This window comes from Coturnix japonica, unplaced genomic scaffold (genome assembly GCF_054131305.1).
Source record: "Coturnix japonica strain WE unplaced genomic scaffold, WE-NBRP24 Scf120, whole genome shotgun sequence".
Classification (NCBI taxonomy): Eukaryota; Metazoa; Chordata; class Aves; order Galliformes; family Phasianidae; genus Coturnix; species Coturnix japonica.
The window spans coordinates 111,393-139,080 of NW_028189023.1; the positions used below are offsets into that span (position 1 = coordinate 111,393).

General features: G+C 56.6%; 1 protein-coding gene across 41 annotated transcripts in view; it reads left to right on the forward strand.

Moving 5' to 3' along the window:
• The window catches only part of LOC146751172 (uncharacterized), a 44,509-nt gene that overhangs the window by 10,915 nt on the left and 5,906 nt on the right, over nucleotides 1-27,688 (forward strand). For 35 of the 41 annotated variants that reach the window (XM_085535385.1, XM_085535386.1, XM_085535370.1 and 32 more), the window contains 5 exons: nucleotides 939-959; nucleotides 9,373-9,402; nucleotides 10,068-10,130; nucleotides 15,932-16,233; nucleotides 25,925-25,969. In XM_085535385.1, coding sequence (XP_085391511.1) covers nucleotides 939-959; nucleotides 9,373-9,402; nucleotides 10,068-10,130; nucleotides 15,932-16,233; nucleotides 25,925-25,969 — 461 coding nt within the window. The remainder of the gene's footprint in view (nucleotides 1-938; nucleotides 960-9,372; nucleotides 9,403-10,067; nucleotides 10,131-15,931; nucleotides 16,234-25,924; nucleotides 25,970-27,688) is intronic. The other 6 variants (XM_085535365.1, XM_085535363.1, XM_085535372.1 and 3 more) reach the window with 6 other exon arrangements.

The following is a 27,688-nucleotide window of genomic DNA, read 5'->3' on the forward strand; positions in this document are numbered from 1 at the left end:
GGGGTTCTATGGGCTTTATGGGGCTCTATGGGGCACTATGGGGCACTATTGGGCTCTATGGGGCTCTATGGGGCTCTATGGGGCACTATAGGGCACTATGGGGCTCTATAGGGCTCTATGGGGTGCTATGGGGTCACTATGGAGTTCTATGGGCTTTATGGGGTCTCTATGGTGTTGCTATGGGGCTCTATGGGCACTATGGGGCACTATGGGGCTCTATGGGGCACTATAGGGCACTATGGGGCTCTATGGGGTACTATGGGGCACTGTGGGGATCTATGGGGCACTATAGGGCACTATGGGGCACTATGAGGCACTATGGGGCACTATGGGGCTCTATGGGGCACTATGGGGCTCTATGGGGTCACTATGGGGCACTATGGGGTTCTATGGGGATCTATGGGCTTTATGGGGTCTCTATGGGGCTCTATGGGGCACTATGGGGCACTATGAGGTGTTATGGGGCTCTATGGGTCACTATGGGGCACTATGGGGTTCTATGGGGCACTATAGGGCACTATGGGGCACTATAGGGCACTATGGGGCACTATGAGGCACTATGGGGCTCTATGGGGCTCTATGGGGCACTATAGGGCACTATGGGGCTCTATGGGGTACTATGGGGCACTATAGGGCACTATGGGGCTCTATGGGGCACTATGGGGCACTATGGGGTTCTATGGGCTTTATAGGGTCTCTATGGGTCTCTATGGGGCACTATGGGGCTCTATGGGGTCACTATGGGGTTCTATGGGCTTTATGGAGTCTCTATGGGGCTCTATGGGGCACTATGGGGCTCTATGGGGCACTCTGGGGTACTATGGGGTCTCTATGAGGTGTTATGGGGTCTCTATTGGGCTCTATGGGTCGCTATGGGGCTCTATGGGGCACTGACGTGGCCTTTCCCTTTTCCTTCCCCCCTTTGCACGCTGCCCCAGAAGAGGATCCCGTGGTGGAAGGTGAGTGTGCAAAGGGCGTGCAAGGGGGTTGGGTGCTCGTGCAAATGCCGGCCAATGGGAGGGAAGCAGGCATGTGTGTGTATGGGGGGGGGGGGCCTTGCACGACAAGTGTGCAAGGCAGGTGGGTGTGCACTGAGATAAGTGTGCAAGGATGAACAGCACACAGTGGGTGTGCAAAGAGGGGGGGGCTAACACGAGGGTGGTGCGATGCACAAGAGTGTGCAAAACCCCTTGTAGGTGTGCAAGGGGTGAGGGAACTCGGTGCTCGAGTGTGCAAGGAGCGTGCAAAGCTCAAGGATGGGGCTTTGCACGAGCGGTGTGCAACCTTGCACGAGTGTGATGGGACAGGCGGGCAGGACCGTACAAGGAGCCGATGCTTTGCACAAGCAGCGTGCAAGCAGCGGGGCGTGCAATGCACACCCTGCCCCCTTCCCCTGCTCCCACCCCTTCACTAGCATTTGCACGAGGAGTGCAAGGAACGACACACACACACACCCATCCTCGTGCCCTCTTTGTGCACAAACAACCCCCCTTGCACACTCAATCCGTGTGCCCTCCTGGTGTGCAAGGACATGGGGGTGTGTGCAACAACCACACACCCCACACATTTGCACGAGTAGTGCAAGGAAAGACCTCCCAACCCCGTACTCATGCACAAACACACACCCCGCTTGCACACCCGATCCTTGTGCCCTCCTTGTGCAACAACCAGCCCCCCTTGCACACTCGATCCTTGTGCCCTCCCTGTGCAAAAACAGCCCCATAGACCTCACATGCTTGCACGAGAAGTGCAAGGAAAGACCCCCACCCCCATCCTCGTGCCCTCCTCGTGCACAACCACCCTTGCACACCCAATCATTGTGCCCTCCTAGTGCAAAACAACCCCCACACATTTGCACGAGGAGTGCAAGGAAAGACCCCCCCACACCCATCCTCGTGCACAACACCGCCCCTTGCACACCCGATCCTTGTGCCCCCCTAGTGCAAAAACAACCCCACACATTTGCACGAGGAGTGCAAGGAAAGACCCCCCCCCACACACCCATCCTCGTGCCCTCCCTGTGCACAAACAACCTCCCCTTGCACACATGATCCTTGTGCCCTCCTAGTGCACTAGCAACCACACACACCCCACACGTTTACACGAGGAGTGCAAGGAAAGACCCCCCCACCCCCCCACACACACACATCATCATGGGGCAATAGGCCTTAAAGAGCCCCCCTCCCCATTTCCAATCCTCGTGCCCTCCTCGTGCAAAGACAACCCCCCACTACACCCCACATCAGGGCAGAAAAGGGCCCCCCCTGTACCCACCCCCCCTTGTCCCCATCCTTGTGCAACACACACACCCCACATGCACTTTTGCACGAGGAGTGCAAGAAAAGCCCCCCCTGCACCCCAACCTCACACTTGTGCACAATGAACCCCCCCATGTACCATCCTTTTGCCCCCTTTGTGCACTAACACCCCCCTCATCCCCCCCCCACATCATCATGGTGCCCTCCTCGTGCACAAGCAACAATACAACCCCCAGTTTTGCACAAGTGTGCAAGAAAATCTCACCCCCCCCACTCACAATCGTTGTGCCCTGTGCGTGCAACCCCCCCAACCCCCTACTTTTGCACGAGGATAAAGCCTCCCCACTCCCATCCTTGTGCCCCCCTCGTGCCCTCCCCTCCAAATCGAGTCCTATGGCACTGCTTGTGCAAAACTCCCCCCTCCCCCCCATATATTTGCACAAGGAGTGCAAGAAAAGCCCCATAATGCACCCCAACCTCACGCTTGTGCACAATGAAACCCCCCCATGCACCATCCTTGTGCCCCCTTTGTGCAAAAACACCCCCATAATGAGCACAAGAGTGTAAGAAAAGGCCCCAAATCTCCATCCTCGTGCCCTCCTCGTGCACCAACATCCCCCAACCACCCAAAGTCCCATCCTCGTGCCCTTCCCTTGCACAAACATCCCCCACACCCCATCCTCGTGCCCTCCTCGTGCAAAGACACCCCTCAAATGTGCACAAGAGTGTAAGAAAAGGGCCCCCAAATCTCCATCCTCATGCCCTCCTCGTGCACAAACAACCCCACAACCACCTAAAGTCCCATCCTCGTGCCCTTCTCTTGCACAAACATCCCCCACCCCATCCTCGTGCCCTCCTCGTGCAAAAACACCACCCAAATGTGCACAGGAGTGTAAGAAAAGGCCCCAAATCTCCATCCTCGTGCCCTCCTCGTGCAAAACCCAAACACCCCCATATTTTGCACAAGAGAGCAAGAAACCCCCCCTACTCCCCATCCTCGTGCCCTCCTCGTGCACAAACAACCCCCCAACCACCAAAAGTCCCATCCTCGTGCCCTTCCCTTGCACAAACATCCCCCCACACCATCCTCGTGCCCTCCTCGTGCAAAAACACCCCCATAATGAGCACAAGAGTGTAAGAAAAGGCCCCAAATCTCCATCCTCGTGCCCTCCTCGTGCACAAACAACCCCCAACCACCTAAAGTCCCATCCTCGTGCCCTTCTCTTGCACAATCATCCCCCCACACACCATCCTCGTGCCCTCCTCGTGCAAATACACACCCAAATGTGCACAAGAGTGTAAGAAAAGGCCCCAAATCTCCATCCTCGTGCCCTCCTCGTGCACAAACAACCCCCAACCACCCAAAGTCCCATCCTCGTGCCCTTCCCTTGCACAAGCATCCCTCCACACCATCCTCGTGCCCTCCTCGTGCAAAAACACCCCCATAATGTGCACAAGAGTGTAAGAAAATGCCCCCAATCTCCATCCTCGTGCCCTCCTCGTGCAAAACCCAAACACCACCCCCATATTTTGCACGAGAGAGCAAGAAAAGCCCCCCATACACCCCATCCTCGTGCCCTCCTCGTGCACAAACAACCCCCCAACCACCCAAAGTCCCATCCTCGTGCCCTTCTCTTGCACAAACATCCCCCCACACCATCCTCGTGCCCTCCTCGTGCACAAACACCCCTCAAATGTGCACAAGAGTGTAAGAAAAGGCCCCAAATCTCCATCCTCGTGTCCTCCTCGTGCAATACCCAAACACCCCCATATTTTGCACAAGAGAGCAAGAAAAGCCCCCCTACACCCCATCCTCGTGCCCTCCTCGTGCAAAAACAACCCCCCAACCACCAAAAGTCCCATCCTCGTGCCCTTCTCTTGCACAAACATCCCCCACACCATCCTCGTGCTAAGACACCCCCATAATGTGCACAAGAGTGTAAGAAAGTGGCCCCCAATCTCCATCCTCGTGCCCTCCTCGTGCACAAACAACCCTCCAACCACCAAAAGTCCCATCCTCGTGCCTTTCTCTTGCACAATCAACCTAATCCCGTCCCCCCACACCGTCCTCGTGCCCTCCTCGTGCAAAAACACCACCCAAATGTGCACAAGAGTGTAAGAAAATGCCCCCCTACACCCCATCCTCGTGCCCTCCTCGTGCACCAACAACCCCCCAACCACCTAAAGTCCCGTCCTCCTGCCTTTCTCTTGCACAAACACCCTCCCCTTCACACCATCCTCGTGCCCTCCTTGTGCAAAAACACCACCCAAATGTGCACAAGAGTGTAAGAAAAGGCCCCAAATCTCCATCCTCGTGCCCTCCTCGTGCACAAACAACCCCCCAACCACCTAAAGTCCCATCCTCGTGCCCTTCCCTTGCACAAACATCCCCCCACACCATCCTCGTGCCCTCCTCGTGCAAAGACACCCCCATAATGAGCATAAGAGTGTAAGAAAAGGCCCCAAATCTCCATCCTCGTGCCCTCCTCGTGCAAAACCCAAACACCCCCATATTTTGCACAAGAGAGCAAGAAAAGCCCCCCCTACACCCCATCCTCGTGCCCTCCTCGTGCACAAACAACCCACCAACCACCAAAAGTCCCATCCTCGTGCCCTTCTCTTGCACAAACATCCCCCCACACCATCCTCGTGCTAAGACACCCCCATAATGAGCATAAGAGTGTAAGAAAAGGCCCCCAAATCTCCATCCTCGTGCCCTCCTCGTGCAAAACCCAAACACCCCCATATTTTGCACAAGAGAGCAAGAAAAGCCCCCCTCCCCCCCATCCTCGTGCCCTCCTCGTGCACAAACAACCCCCCAACCACCTAAAGTCCCATCCTCGTGCCCTTCTCTTGCACAAACATCCCCCCACACTCACCATCCTCGTGCCATCCTCGTGCAAAATCACCACCCAAATGTGCACAAGAGTGTAAGAAAAGGCCCCAAATCTCCATCCTCGTGCCCTCCTCGTGCACCAACAACCCCCCAACCACCCAAAGTCCCATCCTCGTGCCCTTCTCTTGCACAAACATCCCCCCACACCATCCTCGTGCCCTCCACGTGCAAAAACACCCCTCAAATGTGCACAAGAGTGTAAGAAAAGGCCCCAAATCTCCATCCTCGTGCCCTCCTCGTGCACAAACAACCCCCCAACCACCTAAAGTCCCATCCTCGTGCCCTTCTCTTGCACAAGCATCCCCCACACCATCCTCGCGCCCTCCTCGTGCAAAGACACCCCCATAATGAGCATAAGAGTGTAAGAAAAGGCCCCAAATCTCCATACTTGTGCCCTCCTCGTGCAAAACCCAAACACACACCCCCATATTTTGCACAAGAGAGCAAGTAAAGCCCCCCCTACACCCCATCCTCGTGCCCTCCTCGTGCACAAACAACCCCCCAACCACCCAAAGTCCCATCCTCGTGCCCTTCTCTTGCACAAACATCCCCCACACCATCCTCGTGCCCTCCTCGTGCAAAAACACCCCCATAACGAGCACAAGAGTGTAAGAAAAGCCCCCCCTACACCCCATCCTCGTGCCCTCCTCGTGCACAAACAAGCCCCCAACCACCAAAAGTCCCATCCTCGTGCCTTTCTCTTGCACAAACATCCCCCACACCATCCTCGGTCCCTCCTCGTGCAAAAACACCACCCAAATGTGCACAAGAGTGTAAGAGAAGGCCCCCAATCTCCATCCTCGTGCCCTCCTCGTGCACAAACAACCCCCAACCACCTAAAGTCCCATCCTCGTGCCCTTCTCTTGCACAAACATCCCCCCACACCATCCTCGTGCCCTCCTCGTGCAAAAACACCCCCATAATGAGCACAAGAGTGTAAGTAAAGGCCCCCAAATCTCCATCCTCGTGCCCTCCTCGTGCACAAACAACCCCCCAACCACCTAAAGTCTCATACTCGTGCCCTTCTCTTGCACAAACATCCCCCCACACCATCCTCGTGCCCTCCTCGTGCAAAAACACCCCTCAAATGTGCACAAGAGTGTAAGAAAAGGCCTCCAATCTCCATCCTCGTGCCCTCCTCGTGCACAAACAACCCCCCAACCATCTAAAGTCCCATCCTCGTGCCTTTCTCTTGCACAAACATCCCCCACACCATCCTCGTGCCCTCCTCGTGCAAAATCACCCCCCCCAAAATGTGCACAAGAGTGTAAGAAAAGGCCCCGAATCTCCACCCTCGTGCCCTCCTCATGCACCAACAACCCCCAACCACCCAAAGTCCCATCCTCGTGCCCTTCCCTTGCACAAACATCCCCCACACCATCCTCGTGCAAAGACACCCCCATAATGAGCACAAGAGTGTAAGAAAAGGCCCCAAATCTCCATCATCGTGCCCTCCTCGTGCAAAAACACCCCCCAAATGTGCACAAGAGTGTAAGAAAAGGCCCCAAATCTCCATCCTCGTGCCCTCCTCGTGCAAAACCCAAACACACACCCCCATATTTTGCACAAGAGAGGAAGGAAAGCCCCCACTACACCCCATCCTCGTGCCCTCCTCGTGCACAAACAACCCCCCAACCACCCAAAGTCCCATCCTCGTGCCCTTCTCTTGCACAAACATCCCCCCACACCATCCTAGTGCCCTCCTCGTGCAAAGACACCCCCATAACAAGCACAAGAGTGTAAGAAAAGGGCCTCCCAATCTCCATCCTCGTGCCCTCCTCGTGCAAAACCCAAACACACACCCCCATATTTTGCACAAGAGAGCAAGAAAAGCCCCCCCTACACCCCATCCTCGTGCCCTCCTCGTGCACAAACAACCCCCCAACCACCAAAAGTCCCATCCTCGTGCCCTTCCCTTGCACAAACATCCCCCCACACCATCCTCGTGGCCTCCTCGTGCAAAAACACCCCCATAATGTGCACAAGAGTGTAAGAAGATGCCCCCAAATCTCCATCCCCGTGCCCTCCTCGTGCACAAACAACCCCCAACCACCTAAAGTCCCATCCTTGTGCCCTTCTCTTGCACAAACATCCCCCCACACCATCCTCTTGCCCTCCTCGTGCAAAGACACCCCATAACGAGCACAAGAGTGTAAGAAAAGGCCCCAAATCTCCATCCTCGTGCCCTCCTCGTGCACAAACAACCCCCCAACCACCTAAAGTCCCATCCTCGTGCCCTTCTCTTGCACAAACATCCCCCCACACAATCCTCGTGCCCTCCTCGTGCAAAGACACCCCATAACGAGCACAAGAGTGTAAGAAAAGGCCCCAAATCTCCATCCTCGTGCCCTCCTCGTGCACAAACAACCCCCCAACCACCTAAAGTCCCATCCTCGTGCCCTTCTCTTGCACAAACATCCCCCCACACCATCCTCATGCCCTCCTCGTGCAAAGACACCCCCATAACGAGCACTAGAGTGAAGAAAAGCCCCCCCTACACCCCATCCTCGTGCCCTCCTCGTGCACAAACAACCCCCCCAACCACCCAAAGTCCCATCCTCGTGCCCTTCTCTTGCACAAACATCCCCCACACAATCCTCGTGCAAAAACACCCCCATAATGAGCATAAGAGTGTAAGAAAAGGCCCCAAATCTCCATCCTCGTGCCCTCCTCGTGCAAAACCCAAACACCCCCAAATTTTGCACAAGAGAGCAAGAAAAGCCCCCCCTACACCCCATCCTCGTGCCCTCCTCGTGCACAAACAACCCCCCAACCACCCAAAGTCCCATCCTCGTGCCCTTCTCTTGCACAAACATCCCCCCACACCATCCTTGTGCTAAGACACCCCCATAATGTGCACAAGAGTGTAAGAAAGGCCCCAAATCTCCATCCTTGTGCCCTCCTCGTGCACAAATAACCCCCCAACCACCAAAAGTCCCATCCTCGTGCCCTTCCCTTGCACAAACATCCCCTACACAATCCTTGTGCCCTCCTCGTGCAAAATCATCCCCCCAAATGTGCACAAGAGTGTAAGAAAAGGCCCCCAAATCTCCATCCTCATGCCCTCCTCGTGCACAAACAACCCCCCAACCACCTAAAGTCCAATCCTCGTGCCCTTCCCTTGCACAAACATCCCTACACACCATCCTCGTGCCCTCCTCGTGCACAAACAACCCCCCAACCACCAAAAGTCCCATCCTCGTGCCCTTCTCTTGCACAAACACCCCCCACCCCATCCTCGTGCCCTCCTCGTGCAAAGACACCCCCATAATGAGCACAAGAGTGTAAGAAAAGGCCCCAAATCTCCATCCTCGTGCCCTCCTCGTGCACAAACAACCCCCCAACCACCTAAAGTCCCATCCTCGTGCCCTTCCCTTGCACAAACATCCCCCCACACCATCCTCGTGCCCTCCTCGTGCAAAGACACCCCCATAACAAGCACAGGAGTGTAAGAAAAGGCCCCAAATCTCCATCCTCGTGCCCTCCTCGTGCACAAACAACCCCCAACCACCCTAAGTTCCATCCTCGTGCCCTTCCCTTGCACAAACATCCCCCCACACCATCCTCGTGCCCTCCTCGTGCAAAACCCAAACACCCCCATATTTTGCACAAGAGAGCAAGAAAAGCCCCCCGTGCACCCCATCCTCGTGCAAACACCACCTAAATGTGCACGAGAGTGTAAGGAAAGGCCTCCCAATCTCGTGCCCTCCTCGTGCAAGACCCAAACACCCCCCCCCCAGTTTTGCACAAGAGAGCAAGTAAAGCCCCCCCCATCCTCGTGCCCTCCTCGTGCAAAAACACACCCAAATGTGCACAAGAGTGTAAGAAAAGGCCCCCCAATCTCCATCCTCGTGCCCTCCTCGTGCACAACCAACCCCCCCCAACCCCCCCAACCCCCCCCTTTAATCCCCCCCCCCCTCCCCCCCATGCCCCGGCATCACGGATGTCAGTCACACACTGTTGCACTATAGTTGTGGCTTTGGGGGCACGGGGGCCCCGCGCCGATGTGACTCTCTCTCTTCTCTCTCTCTCCTTTCGCTTTTTGCCCCCCCCCTCCCCCTTTTCCTTCCTCCCCCCCCCCAAAATCCCTATTTCTTGCACTATTCTCTCGCACTATTCCCTCGCACTATTCTTTTTTCCATCCTTTTTCACCTTTATTTTCACCTTTTTCTCTGCCCCCCCTCCCTTTTCCCCTCCCCCCCCCCCCCCCACCCCAAGGTCCTGCTCACCTGACGTTAAGCAGCCAAGGTACGACCCCCCCCCATCCCCATCCCCATGCGCGTGCAAATCCTCGTGCACGGTCTTCATCCACCCCCACATTCCCCCCTTGCATCCATTGGGTTGGGGGGGGCCACAATGGGGATGGGTCGGGGGGGGCTCCTTGCACGGGGAAGTGTGCAAGGGGCGTGCAAATGTTCCCTTGTGCATGGGAAGCTTGCACAGGTGGGTGTGCAAAGGGTGAGTGTGCAAAGAGGCGCTTAGGGGGGCTTGCAATGGAGGGCGTGCAAACAAAGAGCGGCTCGTTGCAAGAGGATGAGTGTGCAAGCACACCGAGGATGAGTGTGCAAGCACACCGAGGTGTGCAAATGGAGCCACTTGTGAGGGGGGCGTGCAAACGTGTCCCCTTGCACAGTGAACAAAGGGAGTGCATCCCTTGCACTGAGCTGAGGGTGAGTGTGCAAATGTGACCACACCCTCGTGCAAAAGTGCCTTGTGCAAGCACCTCTCCTCTCACAAACAAGATGGGTAGCGTGCAAAGCCCCCTTGCACGGAGAACCCCCTTGCACACCCACCCAGCAGCGTGCAAGCACACCCCCATGCACGAGTGTGCGTGCAAGGGTCTGTTGGAGGGGAGGGGACACGAAGACCACGTGCTCTCCTTGCACGCTCGTGTGACAGCCCGCTCCCCATAGGGCACGAGGGCGGCGATGTGGGGCCCGGCCGCGGTGCCGCTGAGCTGCAGCCGCCGGGGAGAGGTGAGTGCACACGCGTGTGCAAGGCCAAGGCCGCAAAGCCGTGCCCTGCTGATGGGCTCCTTTGCACGGCCCTCGTGCAAAGCACGACATAGGGGTGTTATGGGGACACACTATGTTACACACTTGTGTCACACAATCATCTCTCACAATCGTGTCCCACACTTGTGTTACACTTTGTCTCACACACTTGTGTCACACACTCGTGTCAAACCCGTGTCACACACTCATATCAGACCCCTGTGTCACACCCGTGTCACACACCCATATGTCACACCCTTGTGTCACACACTCATCTCACACACTTGTGTCACATACTCATGTCACACACTCGTGTTACACACTCGTGTCACACTTGTGTCACACCCCGTGTCACACATTCATCTCACACACTCGCGTCAGACTCCTGTGTCACACACTCGCGTCAGACTCCTGTGTCACACACTTGTGTTACACACTCATGTTACACACTTGTGTCACACACTCGTGTCACACGCTTGTGTTACACACTCATGTCACACACTTATGTTACACACTCATCTCACACACTTGTGTCAGACACTTGTGTCACACACTCGTCTCACACTTGTGTCACACCCGTGTCACACCCTCATTCACACACCCATCTCACACACGTGTGTCACTCCCTTGTGTCACACCCACGAGTCACACACTCGTGTCAGACTCTTGTGTTACACACTCGTCTCACACACTTGTGTCACACACTCACGTCAGACACTTGTGTCACACACTCGTGTCACACACGTGTGTTACACACTAATGTCACACACTTGTGTTACACACTCATCTCACACACTTGTGTCACACACTCACGCCAGACACTTGTGTCACACACTCGTCTCACACTTGTGTCACACCCGTGTCACACCCCCGTGTCACACACTCATCTCACACACTCACGTCAGACTCTTGTGTCACACACTCATCTCACACACTCGTGTCACACGCGTGTGTTACACACTAATGTCACACAATTGTGTTACACACCCATCTCACACACTTGTGTCACACACTCACGCCAGACACTTGTGTCACACAATTGTCTCACACTCGTGTCACACACTCGTCTCACACACTCGTGTCAGACACTTGTGTGACACACTCGTCTCACACTCATCGCACACCTGTGTCTCACACCCCTATGTCACACCCTTGAGTCACACACTTGTGTCACACACTCATGTCACACACTCACATCAGACACTTGTGTCACACAATCATGTTACACACTCGTGTTACACACTCATGTCACACCTCCATGGCAGACCCCTCCTGTCACACCCACGTGTCACACCCTCATTCACACACCTGTGTTACACACTTGTGTCATACACAAGGGACCCATGATGGGCTCCCAACCCAACATCCCAACCCATAGACCCATTATGGGGTCCCACCATGGATCCCAACCCAACATCCCACCCCATGGACCTACAATGGGGTCCCACCATGATGTCCCACCCCATGGACCCTATATTGGGTCCCATAACCCAAGGGACCCATGATGGGCTCCCAACCCAATATCCCACCCCATAGACCCATTATGGGGTCCCACCATGATGTCCCACCCCATGGACCCTATATTGGGTCCCATAACCCAAGGGACCCATGATGGGCTCCCAACCCAACATCCCACCCCATGGACCCATCATGGGCTCCCAACCCAACATCCCACCTCAATAGGGTCCCACCATGGGGTCCCAACCCAACATCCCACCCCATGGACCCATTATGGGGTCCCAACGCAACATCCCACCCCATAGACCCATCATGGGGTCCCACCATGGGTTCCCAACCCAACATCCCACCCCATAGACCCATTATGGGCTCCCAACCCAACATCCCACCCCATAGACCCATTATGGGCTCCCAACCCAACATCCCACCCCATAGACCCATTATGGGGTCCCACCATGATGTCCCACCATGGGCTCCCAACCCAACATCCCACCCTATAGACCTGTTAAGGGGTCCCAACCCAACATCCCACCCCATGGACCCATTATGGGGTTCCAACGCAACATCCCACCCCATAGACCCATTATGGGGTCCCACCACGAGCTTCCAACCCAACATTTCACCCCATAGACCCATTATGGGCTCCCAACCCAACATCCCACCCCATAGACCCATTATGGGCTCCCAACCCAACATCCCACCCCATAGACCCATTATGGGGTCCCACCATGATGTCCCACCATGGGCTCCCAACCCAACATCCCACCCTATAGACCTGTTAAGGGGTCCCAACCCAACATCCCACCCCATGGACCTCAACATCCCACCCCATGGACCCACTATGGGCTCCCAACCCAACATCCCACCCCATAGACCCATTATGGATCCCAACCCAACATCCCACCCCATGGACCTCAACATCCCACCCCATGGACCCACTATGGGCTTCCAACCCAACATCCCACCCCATAGACCCACCATGGGGTCCCACCATGGATCCCAACCCAACATCCCACCCCATGGACCCATGATGGGCTCCCAACCCAACATCCCACCCCATAGACCCATTATGGGGTCCCACCATGATGTCCCACCATGGGCTCCCAACCCAACATCTCATCCGATGGACCCACCATGGGGTCCCAACCCAACATCCCACCCCATAGACCCATTATGGGGTCCCAACCCAACATCCCACCCCACGGACCCATTATGGGGTCCCTCCACCAGGTCCCACAATGGCTCCCAACTCAACATCCCACCCCATAGACCCATCATGGGGTCCCACCATGATGTCCCACCATGGGCTCCCAACCCAACATCCGACCCCATAGACCCATCATGGGGTCCCACTATGGGCTCCCAACCCAACATTTCACCCCATAGACCCATTATGGGCTTCCAACCCAACATCCCACCCCATGGACCCGTTATGGGGTCCCAACCCAATATCTCACCCCATAGACCCATAATGGGGTCCAATATGGGGTCCCAACCCAACATCCCACCCCATAGACCCATTATGGGATCCCAACCCAACATCCCACCCCATAGACCCATTATGGGCTCCCAACCCAACATCCCACCCCATAGACCCATTATGGGGTCTCACCACGAGCTTCCAACCCAACATCCCACCCCATAGACCCGTTATGGGGTCCCAACCCGACATCCCACCCCATAGACCCATTATGGGGTCCCACCATGATGTCCCACCATGGGGTCCCAATCCAACATCCCACCCCATAGACCCATCATGGGGTCCCACCATGGGTTCCCAACCCAACATCCCACCCCATGGACCTATTATGGGGTCCCAACCCAACATCCCGCCCCATACAACCCCATGTTGGGTCCGAATCCCCCCAACCCGTCTCCATCTCCCCATAGGCCGTGAGCCGTACGTGGCCACGTTCCGCGGGGCCGAGTTCTTCTGCTACGACCTGTCCCACAGCCCCATCCACAGCTCCCACCCCACTGACCCCAACCCAACATCCCACCCCATAGACCCATTATGGGGTCCCTCCACCAGGTCCCACAATGGCTCCCGACCCAACATCCCAACCCATAGACCCATTATGGGATCCCAACCCAACATCCCACCCTATAGAACTGTTAAGGGGTCCCAACCCAACATCCCACCCCATAGACCCATCATGGGGTCCCACCATGGGGTCCCAACCCAACATCCCACCCCATGGACACTGAGTCCCATAACCCAAGGGACCCATGATGGGCTCCCAACGCAACATCCCACCCCATAGACCCATTATGGGCTCCCAACCCAACATCCCACCCCAAAGACCCATTATGGGGTCCCACCACGAGCTTCCAACCCAACATCTGACCCCATGGACCCTATATTCGATCCCATAACCCAAGGGACCCATTATGGGCTCCCAACCCAACATCCCACCCCACAGACCCATGATGGGCTCCCAACCCAACATCCCACCCCATAGACCCATCATGGGGTCCCACCATGGGTTCCCAACCCAACATCCCACCCCATAGACCCATTATGGGGTCCCACCATGTGGTCCCACCCCATGACCCCCAACCCGTCTCCATCTCCCCATAGGCCGTGAGCCGTACGTGGCCACGTTCCGCGGGGCCGAGTTCTTCTGCTACGACCTGTCCCACAGCCCCATCCACAGCTCCCACCCCACTGACCCCAACCCCAATGGGGTCCCACTTCAATGGGGGTCCCACTATGGGCTCCCAACCCAACATTCCATCCCATGGACCCACTATGGGGTCCCACAATGGGGTCCCAACCCAACATCCCACCCCATGGACCCACTATGGGCTCCCAACCCAACATCCCACCCCATAGACCCATTACGGGCTCCCAACCCAACATCCCACCCCATAGACCCATTATGGGGTCCCACCACGAGCTTCCAACCCAACATCCCACCCCATAGACCCCTTATGGGCTCCCAACCCAACATCCCACCCCATAGACCCATTATGGGCTCCCAACCCAACATCCGACCTCAATGGACCATCATGGGGTCCCAACCCAACATCCCACCCCATAGTCCCATCATGGGGTCCCACCATGGATCCCAACCCAACATCCCAACCCATGGACCCATCATGGGGTCCCACCATGGGTTCCCAACCCAACATCCGACCCAATGGACCCATTATGGGCTCCCAACCCAACATCCCACCCCATGGACCCATTATGGGCTCCCAACCCAACATCCCACCCCATAGACCTGTTAAGGGGTCCCAACCCAACATCCCACCCCATAGACCCGTTATGGGGTCCCAACCCAATATCTCACCCCATAGACCTATAATGGGGTCCAATATGGGGTCCCAACCCTATATCCCACCCCATAGACCTATTATGGGCTCCCAACCCAACATCCCACCCCATAGACCCATTATGGGGTGCCACCATGATGTCCCACCATGGGGTCCCAATCCAACATCCCACCCCATGGACCTATTATGGGGTCCCAACCCAACATCCCGCCCCATACAACCCCATGTTGGGTCCGAATCCCCCCAACCCGTCTCCATCTCCCCATAGGCCGTGAGCCGTACGTGGCCACGTTCCGCGGGGCCGAGTTCTTCTGCTACGACCTGTCCCACAGCCCCATCCACAGCTCCCACCCCACTGACCCCAACCCCAATGGGGTCCCACTTCAATGGGGGTCCCACTATGGGCTCCCAACCCAACATCCCACCCCATAGACCCACTATGGGCTCCCAACCCAACATCCCACCCCATGGACCCATTATGGGCTCCCAACCCAACATCCGACCCCATAGACCCATCATGGGGTCCCACCATGGGGTCCCAACCCAACATCCCACCCCATGGACACTATGTTGAGTCCCATAACCCAAGGGACCCATGATGGGCTCCCAACCCAACATCCCACCCCATGGACCCTATATTCGACCCCATAACCAAAGGGTCCCACAATGGGCTCCCAACCCAACATCCCACCCCATGGACCCATTATGGGCTCCCAACCCAACATCCCACCCCATAGACCCATAATGGGGTCCCACCATGATGTCCCACCCCATGGACCCTATATTGGGTCCCACCACAAGCTTCCAACCCAACATCCCACCCGATGGACCCGTTATGGGGTCCCAACCCAACATCCCACCCCATAGACCCATTATGGGGTCCCACCATGGATCCCAACACAACATCCCACCCCACGGACCCTATATTCGATCCCATAACCCAAGGGACCAATGATGGGCTCCCAACCCAACATCCCACCCCATAGACCCATTATGGGGTCCCACTATGATGTCCCACCCCATAACCCGTCTCCATCTCCCCATAGGCCGTGAGCCGTACGTGGCCACGTTCCGCGGGGCCGAGTTCTTCTGCTACGACCTGTCCCACAGCCCCATCCAAAGCAGCACCGACGAGGTGACGTTGTCCTTCCGTACCCGACAACGTCACGGTCTCCTCCTTCACACCGGACGTTCGGCCGACTACGTTAATTTGTCCTTAAAATCCGGAGCCGTTTGGTTGGTCATTAATTTGGGATCGGGAGCTTTCGAGGCTTTGGTGGAACCGGTCAATGGGAAATTTAATGATGATGGATGGCACGACGTCAGGGTGACCCGGAACCTACGGCAGGTAGGGGGGGTTTTAGGGGGGGGAGGTTATGGGGTGGTGGTGTATGGGGGTGTTGAGGGGTTATAGATGGGTCTGGGGGTGGTTAATTGGGGGGTGATGGGGTCATTGGGGGTCCATATGGGGGACACTGGGGTCTATGGAGGTCAATGTGGGGGTCTTGGGGTCCATGGAGGTCAACTGGGGGGTCTTGGGGTCTATGGAGGTCCATATGGGGGACATTGGGGTCTATGGAGATCAATTGGGGGGTCTTGGGGTCTGTGGAGGTCAACTGGGGGACATTGGGGTCTTTGGGTGGACATAGGGGGGTCCATGGGGGTCAGTGTGGGACACTGGGGTCTATGGAGGTCAATTGGGGGGTCTTGGGGTCTATGGAGGACAATGTGGCACATTGGGGTCTATGGGGGTCAACTGGGGGACGTTGGGGTCCGTGGAAGTCAATGTGGGACATTGGGGTCCACGGAGGTCCATATAGGGGACATTGGGGTCTTTGGGTGGACATGGGGGTCTATGGGGGTCAACTGGGGGACGTTGGGGTCTATGAAGGTCCATATGGGGGACATTGGGGTCATTGGGTGGACATGGGGGGTCTATGGGGGTCAATTGGGGGACGTTGGGGTCCGTGGAGGACAATTGGGGGGTCTTGGGGTCTTCGGGTGGACATAGGGGGGTCTATGGAGGGTTGAGGTCATTGGGTGGACATGGGGGGGTTTATGGAGGTAATTTGGGACATTGGGGTCCATGGAGATCAACTGGGGGGTTTTGGGGTCTATGGGGGTCAACTGGGGGGTCTTGGGGTCTATGGAGGTCCATATGGGGGACACTGGGGTCTATGGAGGTCAATTGGGGGGTCTTGGGGTCTATGGAGGTCAATGTGGGACATTGGGGTCTATGGAGGTCAATTGGGGGGTGTTGGGGTCCATGGGGGTCCATATGGGGCATTGGGGTCTATGGAGGTCAATGTGGGACATTGGGGTCCATGGAGGTCAGCTGGGGGGTGCTGGGGTCCATGGAGGTCAACTGGGGAACATTGGGGTCTTTGGGGGTCAATTGGGGGGTGTTGGGGTCTATGGAGGTCAATGTGGGACATTGGGGTCCATGGAGGTCAGCTGGGGGGTGCTGGGGTCCATGGAGGTCAACTGGGGAACATTGGGGTCTTTGGGGGTCAATTGGGGGGTGTTGGGGTCTATGGAGGTCAATGTGGGACATTGGGGTCCATGGAGGTCAATGTGGGATACTGGGGTCTGTGGAGGTCAATGTGGGGCATTGGGGTCTATGGAGGTCCATATGGGGGACATTGGGGTCTTTGGGTGGACATGGGGGTCTATGGAGGTCAATTGGGGGGTCTTGGGGTCTATGGAGGTCAACTGGGGGACATTGGGGTCTTTGGGTGGACATAGGGGGGTCCATGGAGGTCAACTGGGGGACGTTGGGGTCCATGGAGGTCAATTGGGGGGTTTTGGGGTCTTTGGGTGGACATAGGGGGGTCCATGGAGGTCAACTGGGGGGTCTTGGGGTCCATGGGGGTCAATGTGGGACACTGGGGTCTTTGGGTGGACATGGGGGGTCTATGGGGGTCCATATGGGGGACATTGGGGTCTTTGGGTGGACATGGGGGGATCTATGGGGGTCAACTGGGGGACGTTGGGGTCCGTGGAGGTAAATTGGGGGACATTGGGGTCTTTGGGTGGACATGGGGGTCTATGGGGGTCAATTGGGGGGTGTTGGGGTCTATGGGGGTCAATGTGGGACATTGGGGTCCATGGGGGTAAATTGGGGGGTCTTGGGGTCCATATGGGGCATTGGGGTCTATGGAGGTCAATATGGGACATTGGGGTCTATGGAGGTCAACTGGGGGGTCTTGGGGTCCATGGGGGTCCTTATGGGGGACATTGGGGTCATTGGGTGGACATGGGGGGTCTATGGGGGTCAATTGGGTGGTCTTGGGGTCTATGGAGGTCAATGTGGGACATTGGGGTCCATGGAGGTCCATATAGGGGACATTGGGGTCCATGGAGGTCAATTGGGAGGTCTTGGGGTCCATGGGGGTCCATATGGGGGACATTGGGATCTTTGGGTGGACATGGGGGGTCTATGGGGGTCAACTGGGGGACATTGGGGTCTATGGGGGTCAATGTGGGACATTGGGGTCTATGGGGGTCAATGTGGGACATTGGGGTCTATGGAGGTCAATTGGGGGACATTGGGGTCTTTGGGTGGACATAGGGGGGTCTATGGGGGTCAATGGGGGACATTGGGTTCTATGGAGGTCAATTGGGGGGTCTTGGGGTCCATGGGGGTCCATATGGGGGACATTGGGGTCTATGGGGGTCAATTGGGGGGTGTTGGGGTCTATGGGGGTCCATATGGGGGACATTGGGGTCTATGGGGGTCAATTGGGGGGACATTGGGGTCTATGGGGGTCCATATGGGGGACATTGGGGTCATTGGGGACATTGTATGGGGACACCGTATGGGGACACCACATGACAGCTTCATATGGGGCCACCATCAGATATATAGGGGCACTGTGTGGGGACATTGTATGGGGACACTGTATGGGGACACCGTATGGGGACATTGTATGGGGACATCATATAGGGACACCGTATGGGGACACCTTATGGGGGCACCATATGGGGACATCATATGGGGACACCATCAGATGTATGGGGACACTTTATGGGGACATCATATGGGAACATCATATAGGGACACCATATGGGGACACCATATAGCGACACTATGGGGACACCATATAGGGACATCATATAGGGACACTGTATGGGGACATCATATGGGGACATCATATGGGGATACCATCAGATGTATGGGGACACCATATGGGGACACTGTATGGGGACACCATATAGGGACACCATCAGATGTATGGGGACAGTTTATGGGGGCATCATATAGGGACACCGTATGGGGACATCATATGGGGACACCGTATAGGGGCATATATATGATATATACATATATAGGGGCATATATGGGAACATCATATAGGGACACCATATGGGGACGCCACGAGGGGACAACATATGGGGCCACCATCAAATGTATGGGGACTCCATATGGGGACACTGAATGGGGACACCATATAGGGACATCATATGGGGACATCATATGGGGACACCATCAGATGTATGGGGACACCATATGGGGACATCATATGGGAACATCATATAGGGACACCACATAGGGACACCATATGGGGACATCATATAGGGACACCATATAGGGACACTATAGGGACACCATATGGGGACACTATAGGGACACCTTATGGGGGCACCGTATGGGGACATCATATAGGGACACCGTATGGGGACATCGTATAGGGACACCATATGGGGACACCATATAGGGACACTGTACGGGGACACCATATGGGGACATCATATGGGGACACCATCAAATATATGGGGACTCCATATGGGGACACTGTATGGGGACACCATATAGGGACATCATATGGGGACACCGTATGGGGACACCATATAGGGACATCATATGGGGGCACCATCAGATGTATGGGGACACTTTATGGGGGCATCATATAGGGACACCATATGGGGACACCATCCAATGTATGGGGACATCATATAGGGACACCATATAGGGACACTGTACAGGGACACCATATGGGAACATCATATAGGGACACCATATGGGGACACTATGGGGACACCATATAGGGACACCATATAGGGACACTGTATGGGGACACCATATGGGGACATCATATGGGGACACCATCAAATGTATGGGGACACCATATGGGGACATTATATGAGGACATCGTATGAGGACACTGTATGGGGACACCATATAGGGACACCATATAGGGACATCGTATGGGGACACCATCCAATGTATGGGGACATCATATGGGGCCACTGAATGGGGACACCATATAGGGACACCATATAGGGACACCATATGGGGACACCATATGGGGACATCATATGGGGACACCATCAGATGTATGGGGACACTTTATGGGGACATCATATAGGGACACCATATGGGGACACCATATGGGGACATCATATAGGGACACCATATAGGGACACTATAGGGACACCATATGGGGACACTATAGGGACACCATATAGGGACACTATGGGGACACCATATGGGGACACTATGGGGACACCATATAGGGACACTATGGGGACACCATATGGGGACACTATGGGGACACCATATGGGGACACTATGGTGACACCATATAGGGACACTATAGGGACACCATATAGGGACACTATGGGGACACCATATAGGGACACTATGGGGACACCATATAGGGCCCTGGTGCCATTTGGGGTCCCCCATAGCCGCCCCATGGGCAGCCGGCGCTTCCCTGTGCCATTAACCCCACTAACACCGCTTGGCCGGACCCACTAACACGGCCCCATAACCTGCCACCCCATAACCCCCTAACAGCCCCACAACCCCCTAACACCGCGGCCCCACAACCCCCTAACAGCCCCATAACCCTATAACTCCCTAACACTGCGGCCCTATAACCCCCTAACAGCCCCATAACCCCATAACTCCCTAACACTGCGGCCCTATAACCCCCTAACAGCCCCATAACCCTATAACTCCCTAACGCTGTGGCCCTATAACCTCCTAACAGCCCCACAACCCCCTAACACTGCGGCCCTATAACCCCCTAACAGCCCCATAACCCCATAACCCCCTAACATTGCAGCCCTATAACCCCCTAACAGCCCCATAACCCCATAACCCCCTAACAGCCCCACAATCCCCTAACACCGCGGCCCCACAACCCCCTAACAGCCCCATAACCCCATAACCCCCTAACACTGCGGCCCTATAAGCCCCTAACAGCCCTATAACCCCATAACCCCCTAACAGCCCCACAACCCCCTAACACTGCGGCCCCACAACCCCCTAACAGCCCCATAACCCCATAACCCCCTAACACTGCGGCCCTATAATCCCCTAACAGCCCCATAACCCCATAACCCCCTAACACTGTGGCCCTATAACCCCACAACCCCCTAACACTGCGGCCCCACAACCCCCTAACAGCCCCATAACCCTATAACCCCATAACACTGCGGCCCCACAACCCCCTAACAGCCCTATAACCCTATAACCCCCTAACACTGTGGCCCTATAACCCCCTAACAGCCCCATAACCCCATAACCCCCTAACACTGCAGCCCTATAATCCCCTAACGGTCCCACAACCCCCTAACACTGCGGCCCCACAACCCCCTAACAGCCCCATAACCCTATAACCCCCTAACGTTGCAGCCCTATAACCCCCTAATAGCCCCATAACCCCCTAACAGCCCCATAACCCTACTATAACCCCATAACCCCATAACACTGCGGCCCTATAGCCCCTAACAGCCCCATAACCCTATAACTCCCTAACACTGCGGCCCTATATTCCCCTAACAGTCCCATAACCCCCTAACACTGCGGCCCCACAACCCCCTAACAGACCCATAACCCTATAACCCCCTAACACTGCGGCCCTATAACCCCCTAACAGACCCATAACCCTATAACCCCATAACACTGCGGCCCTATAACCCCCTAACAGACCCATAACCCTATAACCCCATAACACTGCGGCCCTATAAGCCCCTAAGAGTCCCATAACCCCAGAACCCCCTAACATTGCAGCCCTATAAGCCCCTAACAGCCCCATAACCCCATGACCCCCTAACACTGTGGCCCTATAACCCCATAACCCCCTAACACTGCGGCCCCATAACCCCATAACAGCCCCATAACCCCCTAACACTGCGGCCCTATAACCCCCTAACAGCCAAATGCCCCCAAAATCTCCTCCAAAATCCCCATCAAATCCCCCCAAATGCCTCCCAAATCCCCCTTAAGTCCCCCCTAAACGTCCCAACCACCCCCAAACGCCCCCAAACGCCCCCCAAAACCCCCCTAAATCTCAAAATCCCACCTAATGCCCCCAAGACCCCCCCTAACGCCCCCAAACGCCCCAAATCCCCCCAACCCCCCCCCCAAATCCCCCCCAAACGCCCCCGAAACGCCCCAAATCTCCCCCAAACGCCCCAAATCCCCCCAAAAAAACGCTCCCCAAATCACCTCCAAAACGCCCCCCAAAAACACCCCCCAAATGCCCCACAAATGCCCACAAACGCCCACAAAACGCACCAAATCCCCCCCAAACGCTCCCCAAATCACCCCCAAACGCCCCCAACCCCCCTCAAACACCCCCCAAATCCCCCCCAAATCTCAAAATTCCCCCAAACGGCCCCCAAACGCCCCAAATCCCCCCAAAACGCCCCTCAAATGTCCCAAATTCCCCCCAAACGCCACCGAAACGCACCAAATCTCCCCCAAACGCCCCCAAACACCCCCAAAATCCCCCCCAACTCTCGAAATCCCCCCAAACGCCCCAAATCCCCCGAAAACGCCCCCCAAATGCCCCCGAAATGCCCCCCAAATCCCCCCAAAAAACGCTCCCCAAATCCCCCCAAAACGCCCCTCCAACTCTAACCCAAACCCCCCCGAACGCCCCCCTAAAGCCCCAAATTCCCCCCCAACGGCCCCAAATTCCTCCCCAAACGGCCCCAAATCACCCCAAAACGCCTCCAAATGCCCCCCAAATCCCCCACAAATCTCGGAATCCCCCCAAACGCCCCCAAACGCCCCCCAAAATGCCCCCCAAACGCCTCAAATCCCCCCAAATGCCCACAAACGCCCCTGAAACGTCCCAAATCCCCCCCAAACGCCCCCAAAACGCCCCAAAAACCCCACAAACGGCCCCAAATACCCCACAAAAGCCCACAAACGCCCCAAATCCGCCCCAAACGCCCACAAACGCCCTCGAAACGCCCCAAATCCTCCCCAAAAACGTTCCCCAAATCCCCCCAAAACACCCCTTAAATGTCCCAAATCCCCCCGAAATGCCCCAAATCTCCCTCAAAACTCCCCCAAACCACCCCAAAACGCCCCAAATCCCCCCCAAATGCCCCAAATCCCCCCCAAAACGCCCCCCAAACGACCCCAAACTCCCCCCAACGGCCCCAAATCCCCCACAAACGCCCCCAAATCCCCCCCCAAACGCCCCCGAATCCCCCCAAATCTTCCCCAAAAAACGCTCCCCAAACGCCCCAAAACGCCCCTCCAACCCTATCTCAAACCCCCCAAATGCTCCCCTAATGCCCCAAATCTCCCCCAAACGGCCCCAAATCCCCCACAAACGCCCCCCTAAAGCCACAAATTCCCCCCTAACGGCCCCAAACGCCCCCCCAAACGCCCCTAAACGACCCCCCCCACCCAAACGCCCCCCAAATCACTCCAAAACGCCCCCGAACCCCCCCAAAATCCCCTTCAAATCTCGAAATCCCCCCAAATGCCCCCAAACGCCCCAATTCCCCCCCAAAAACGCTTCCCAAATCACCCCAAACGCCCCCAAACACCCCTGAAACGCCCCAAATCTCCCCCAAATGCCCCAAATCTCCCACAAACGCCCCCCAAACCCTACAAACGCCCCAAATCCCCCCAAATCTCGAAATCCCCCAAACGCCCCCAAGATCCACCAAACGCCCCCAGAACGCCCCCAAAACGCCCCAAATCTCCCCCAAACACCCCAAATCCCCTCCAAACGGCCCCCAAAACGCCCCCAACCCCCCCAAATCACCCCAAAAAGCCCCCCAAACGCCCCAAATCCCCCCCAAACGCCCCTGTAAAACCCCAAATCCCCCCCCAAAAACACTCCCCAAATCACCCCAAAACGCCCCCAAACACCCCTGAAACGCCCCAAATCTCCCCCAAACGCCCCCGAAACGCCCCCGAAACGTCCTAAATCCCCCCAAAACGCCCCCCTAAAGCCCCAAATCTCCCCCCAATGGCCCCAAATTCCTCCCAAACGGCCCCAAAGCCCCCCAAACGGCCCCAAATCACCCCAAAACGCCTCCAAATGCCCCCCAAATCCCCCCCAAATCTCGAAATTCCCCCAAATCCCCCCCAAACGCCCCCCAAAACGCCTCCCAAATGCCCCCAAATCTCCCCAAACGCCCCAAATCCCCCACAAAACGTCCCCCAAATGTCCCCAAATGCCCCAAATGTCCCCAAAATCTCCCCCAAAACGCCCCCCAAATGCCAAAATCCCCCCAAAACGCTCCCTAAAGCCCCAAATCTCCCCCAAACGCCCCAAATCCCCCCAAAAACGCTCCCCAAATCACCCCAAAACGCCCCCAAAATGCCCCAAATCTTCCCCAAACGCCCCAAATCCCCCCCAAACGCCCCCCAAACCCCACAAACGCCCCAAATCCCCCCAAATCTCGAAATCCCCCAAACGCCCCCAAGATCCACCAAACGCCCCCAAAACGCCCCCCCAAACGCCCCAAATCTCCCCCAAACGCCCCAAATCCCCCCAAAACGCTCCCCAAAATCTCAAAATCCCTCCAAACGCCCCCCAAAACGCCCCGAAACGCCCCAAATCCCCCCCAAACGCCCCTGTAAAGCCCCAAATCTCCCCCAAAAACGCTCCCCAAATCACCCCAAAACGCCCCCAAACACCCCTGAAACGCCCTAAATCTCCCCCAAACGCCCCAAATCTCCCCCAAACGCCCCCCAAACCCCACAAACGCCCCAAATCCCCCCAAATCTCGAAATCCCCCAAACGCCCCCAAGATCCACCAAACGCCCCCAAAACGCCCCCAAAACGCCCCAAATCTCCCCCAAACGCCCCAAATCCCCCCAAAACGCTCCCCAAAATCTCGAAATCCCTCCAAACGCCCCCAAGATCCACCAAACGCCCCCAAAACGCCCCCCAAACGCCCCCCAAACGCCCCAAATCTCCCCCAAACGCCCCAAATCCCCCCAAAACGCTCCCCAAAATCTCGAAATCCCCCAAACGCCCCCAAGATCCACCAAACGCCCCCCAAACGCCCCAAATCTCCCCCAAACGCCCAAATCCCCCCAAAACGCTCCCCAAAATCTCAAAATCCCTCCAAACGCCCCCAAGACGCCCCGAAACGCCCCAAATCCCCCCCAAACGCCCCTGTAAAGCCCCAAATCTCCCCCAAAAACACTCCCCAAATCACCCCAAAACGCCCCCAAACACCCCTGAAACGCCCCAAATCTCCCCCAAACGCCCCAAATCTCCCACAAACGCTCCCCAAACCCACAAACGCCCCAAATCCCCCCAAATCTCGAAATCCCCCAAACGCCCCCAAGATCCACCAAACGCCCCCAAAACGCCCCCAAACGCCCCCAAAACGCCCCAAATCTCCTACAAACGCCCCAAATCCCCCCAAAACGCTCCCCAAAATCTCGAAATCCCTCCAAACGCCCCCAAGATCCACCAAACGCCCCCAAAACGCCCCCCAAACGCCCCCCAAACGCCCCAAATCTCCCCCAAACGCCCCAAATCCCCCCCAAACGCTCCCCAAAATCTCGAAATCCCCCAAACGCCCCCAAGATCCACCAAACGCCCCCCAAACGCCCCAAATCTCCCCCAAACGCCCCAAATCCCCCCAAAACGCTCCCCAAAATCTCGAAATCCCTCCAAACGCCCCCAAGACGCCCCGAAACGCCCCCAAATCCCCCCCAAACGGCCCCCAAATCCCCCAAACGCCCCTCAAACTCTCCCCCCCACCCAATCCCATAACGCGTTTCTCGTTTTTCCCCATTATCCCGCACTTTGGCCCCAAAGCGCTCCGGCAGCGGCCACGCTCTGGTAAACGCTCTGCATTATCGGGTCGGTACCGCGTTCCGTTCCGCTCCGTTTCACACGGTTCCGCCGCCATGTTTTTTTTTATATATTCTACTGGGTGCCGAACCCGAATCAACCCGAATTAACCCGAAACCGGAACCGATCCGGGCTCCCCCCCCCCCCCCCCCGGTGGAACGGCGCTTTTTGGGACCCCCCCCCACATTAAATACATCCCCCCCCCCCCCCCTCTTTCGGACGACCCCCCCCCCCCCCCCAACCTCATTTTGGGGCTAAAAGCGGCGCTTTTAGGGTCGCCCCCCCCCCCCCCCCCTTCAACCCTTCCTTTATCCCCCCCCCCCCCCCCCCCAAGTGCATGGATTTTGCACGGCTATTTGCACGGCTCTTCTTCTTTGCACGAGTGTGTGGCACTAACACCGCCGGCCCCGGGGCGTTGGGTACAGCGAGTGTGCAAAGGGCTCTGATGGAGGGGAGGGGAGTGTGGAAAGGGGGGGAGAGAAGTGAGTGTGCAAGGGGTGAGTGTGCAAAGGGCTCTGATGGAGGAGGGGGGGGAGTGTGGAAAGGGTGGTGGTGAGAAGTGAGTGTGCAAAGGGCTCAGATGGAGGGGAGGGTGGAAAAGGAGGTGTAGAGAAGTGAGTGTGCAAGGGCTGAGTGTGGTGATGGTGAGAAGTGAGTGTGCAAGGGGTGAGTGTGCAAGGGGTGAGTGTGTAGAGTGTGGTGATGGTGAGAAGTGAGTGTGCAAAGAATAGCAGTGGTGAGGAGTGTGTGAGGGGCTGAGTGTGCAAGGGGAATTGCTTGAAGGATTATTCTGCCTGTGGGGAGTGAGTGTGCAAAGACTGGCAGTGAGAAGTGAGTGTGCGAGGGGGGCGAATGTGCATACGGCAGTGGGAGTGAGAAGTGAGTGTGCAAAAGACTTTGCTGGTGAATAGAAGTGAATGTGCAATATGAGTGTGCCAAGTGCTCTGCTGGTAGGGCATATGTTTGCATAGGGCGGAGGTGTGGAAGACTGAGTGTGCAAGGGGTGAGTGTGCAAAGGGTGGTTGTGGTGGTGAGCTTGGAAGGGGTGTGTGCCAAGGGCTCCATGGGTTGGAATTGAGTGTGCAAAGGGGGGTGGTGAAAAGAGCACGAGGGGTGAGTGTGCAAAGGGCGGCAATGAGAAGTGATTGTGCAATGCAGTGAGGGTGTGAGTGTGTGTGAGTGGGAGGTGAGTGTGCAAAGGGAGGAGGTGGTGAGAAGCGAGTGTGCAAAGGGCGATGGTGAGTGTGCAAAGGGTGATGGTGAGTGTGCAAATGATCGCTGAGAGTAGGAAGCAAGCGTGCAAATGGCGCTGCTGGTCAGAAGCGAGTGTGTAAAGGTTGGCAGTGATGGCACGAGATGAGTGTGCAAGGGCTGAGTGTGCAAACATTCCTGCTGGTGGGTAGAGTAAAAGTGGGTGTGCAAGGGCGTGCTGGCTTGAGGTCACACGTGTTGGTGCAAGGTAAGTGTGCAACGGCATTAATCCATCCAGAGGTGAGTTGATGCTGGTGCAAGGGGTGAGTGTGCACAACTGCTGTGTGTCGGTGCAAGGCACACGGCGCACATGGACACTAGTGCACAGGAGCCCACATTTGCACACGCGCGTGCAAGACACCCCGGTGCTCACCCACACCCCCCTGCATGCCTTTGTGCACGCCCCCCCGCACGCCTGGCACGCCCCCTTTGCACACTTGCTTTGCACACTCGCTTTGCACACTTGCTTTGCACACT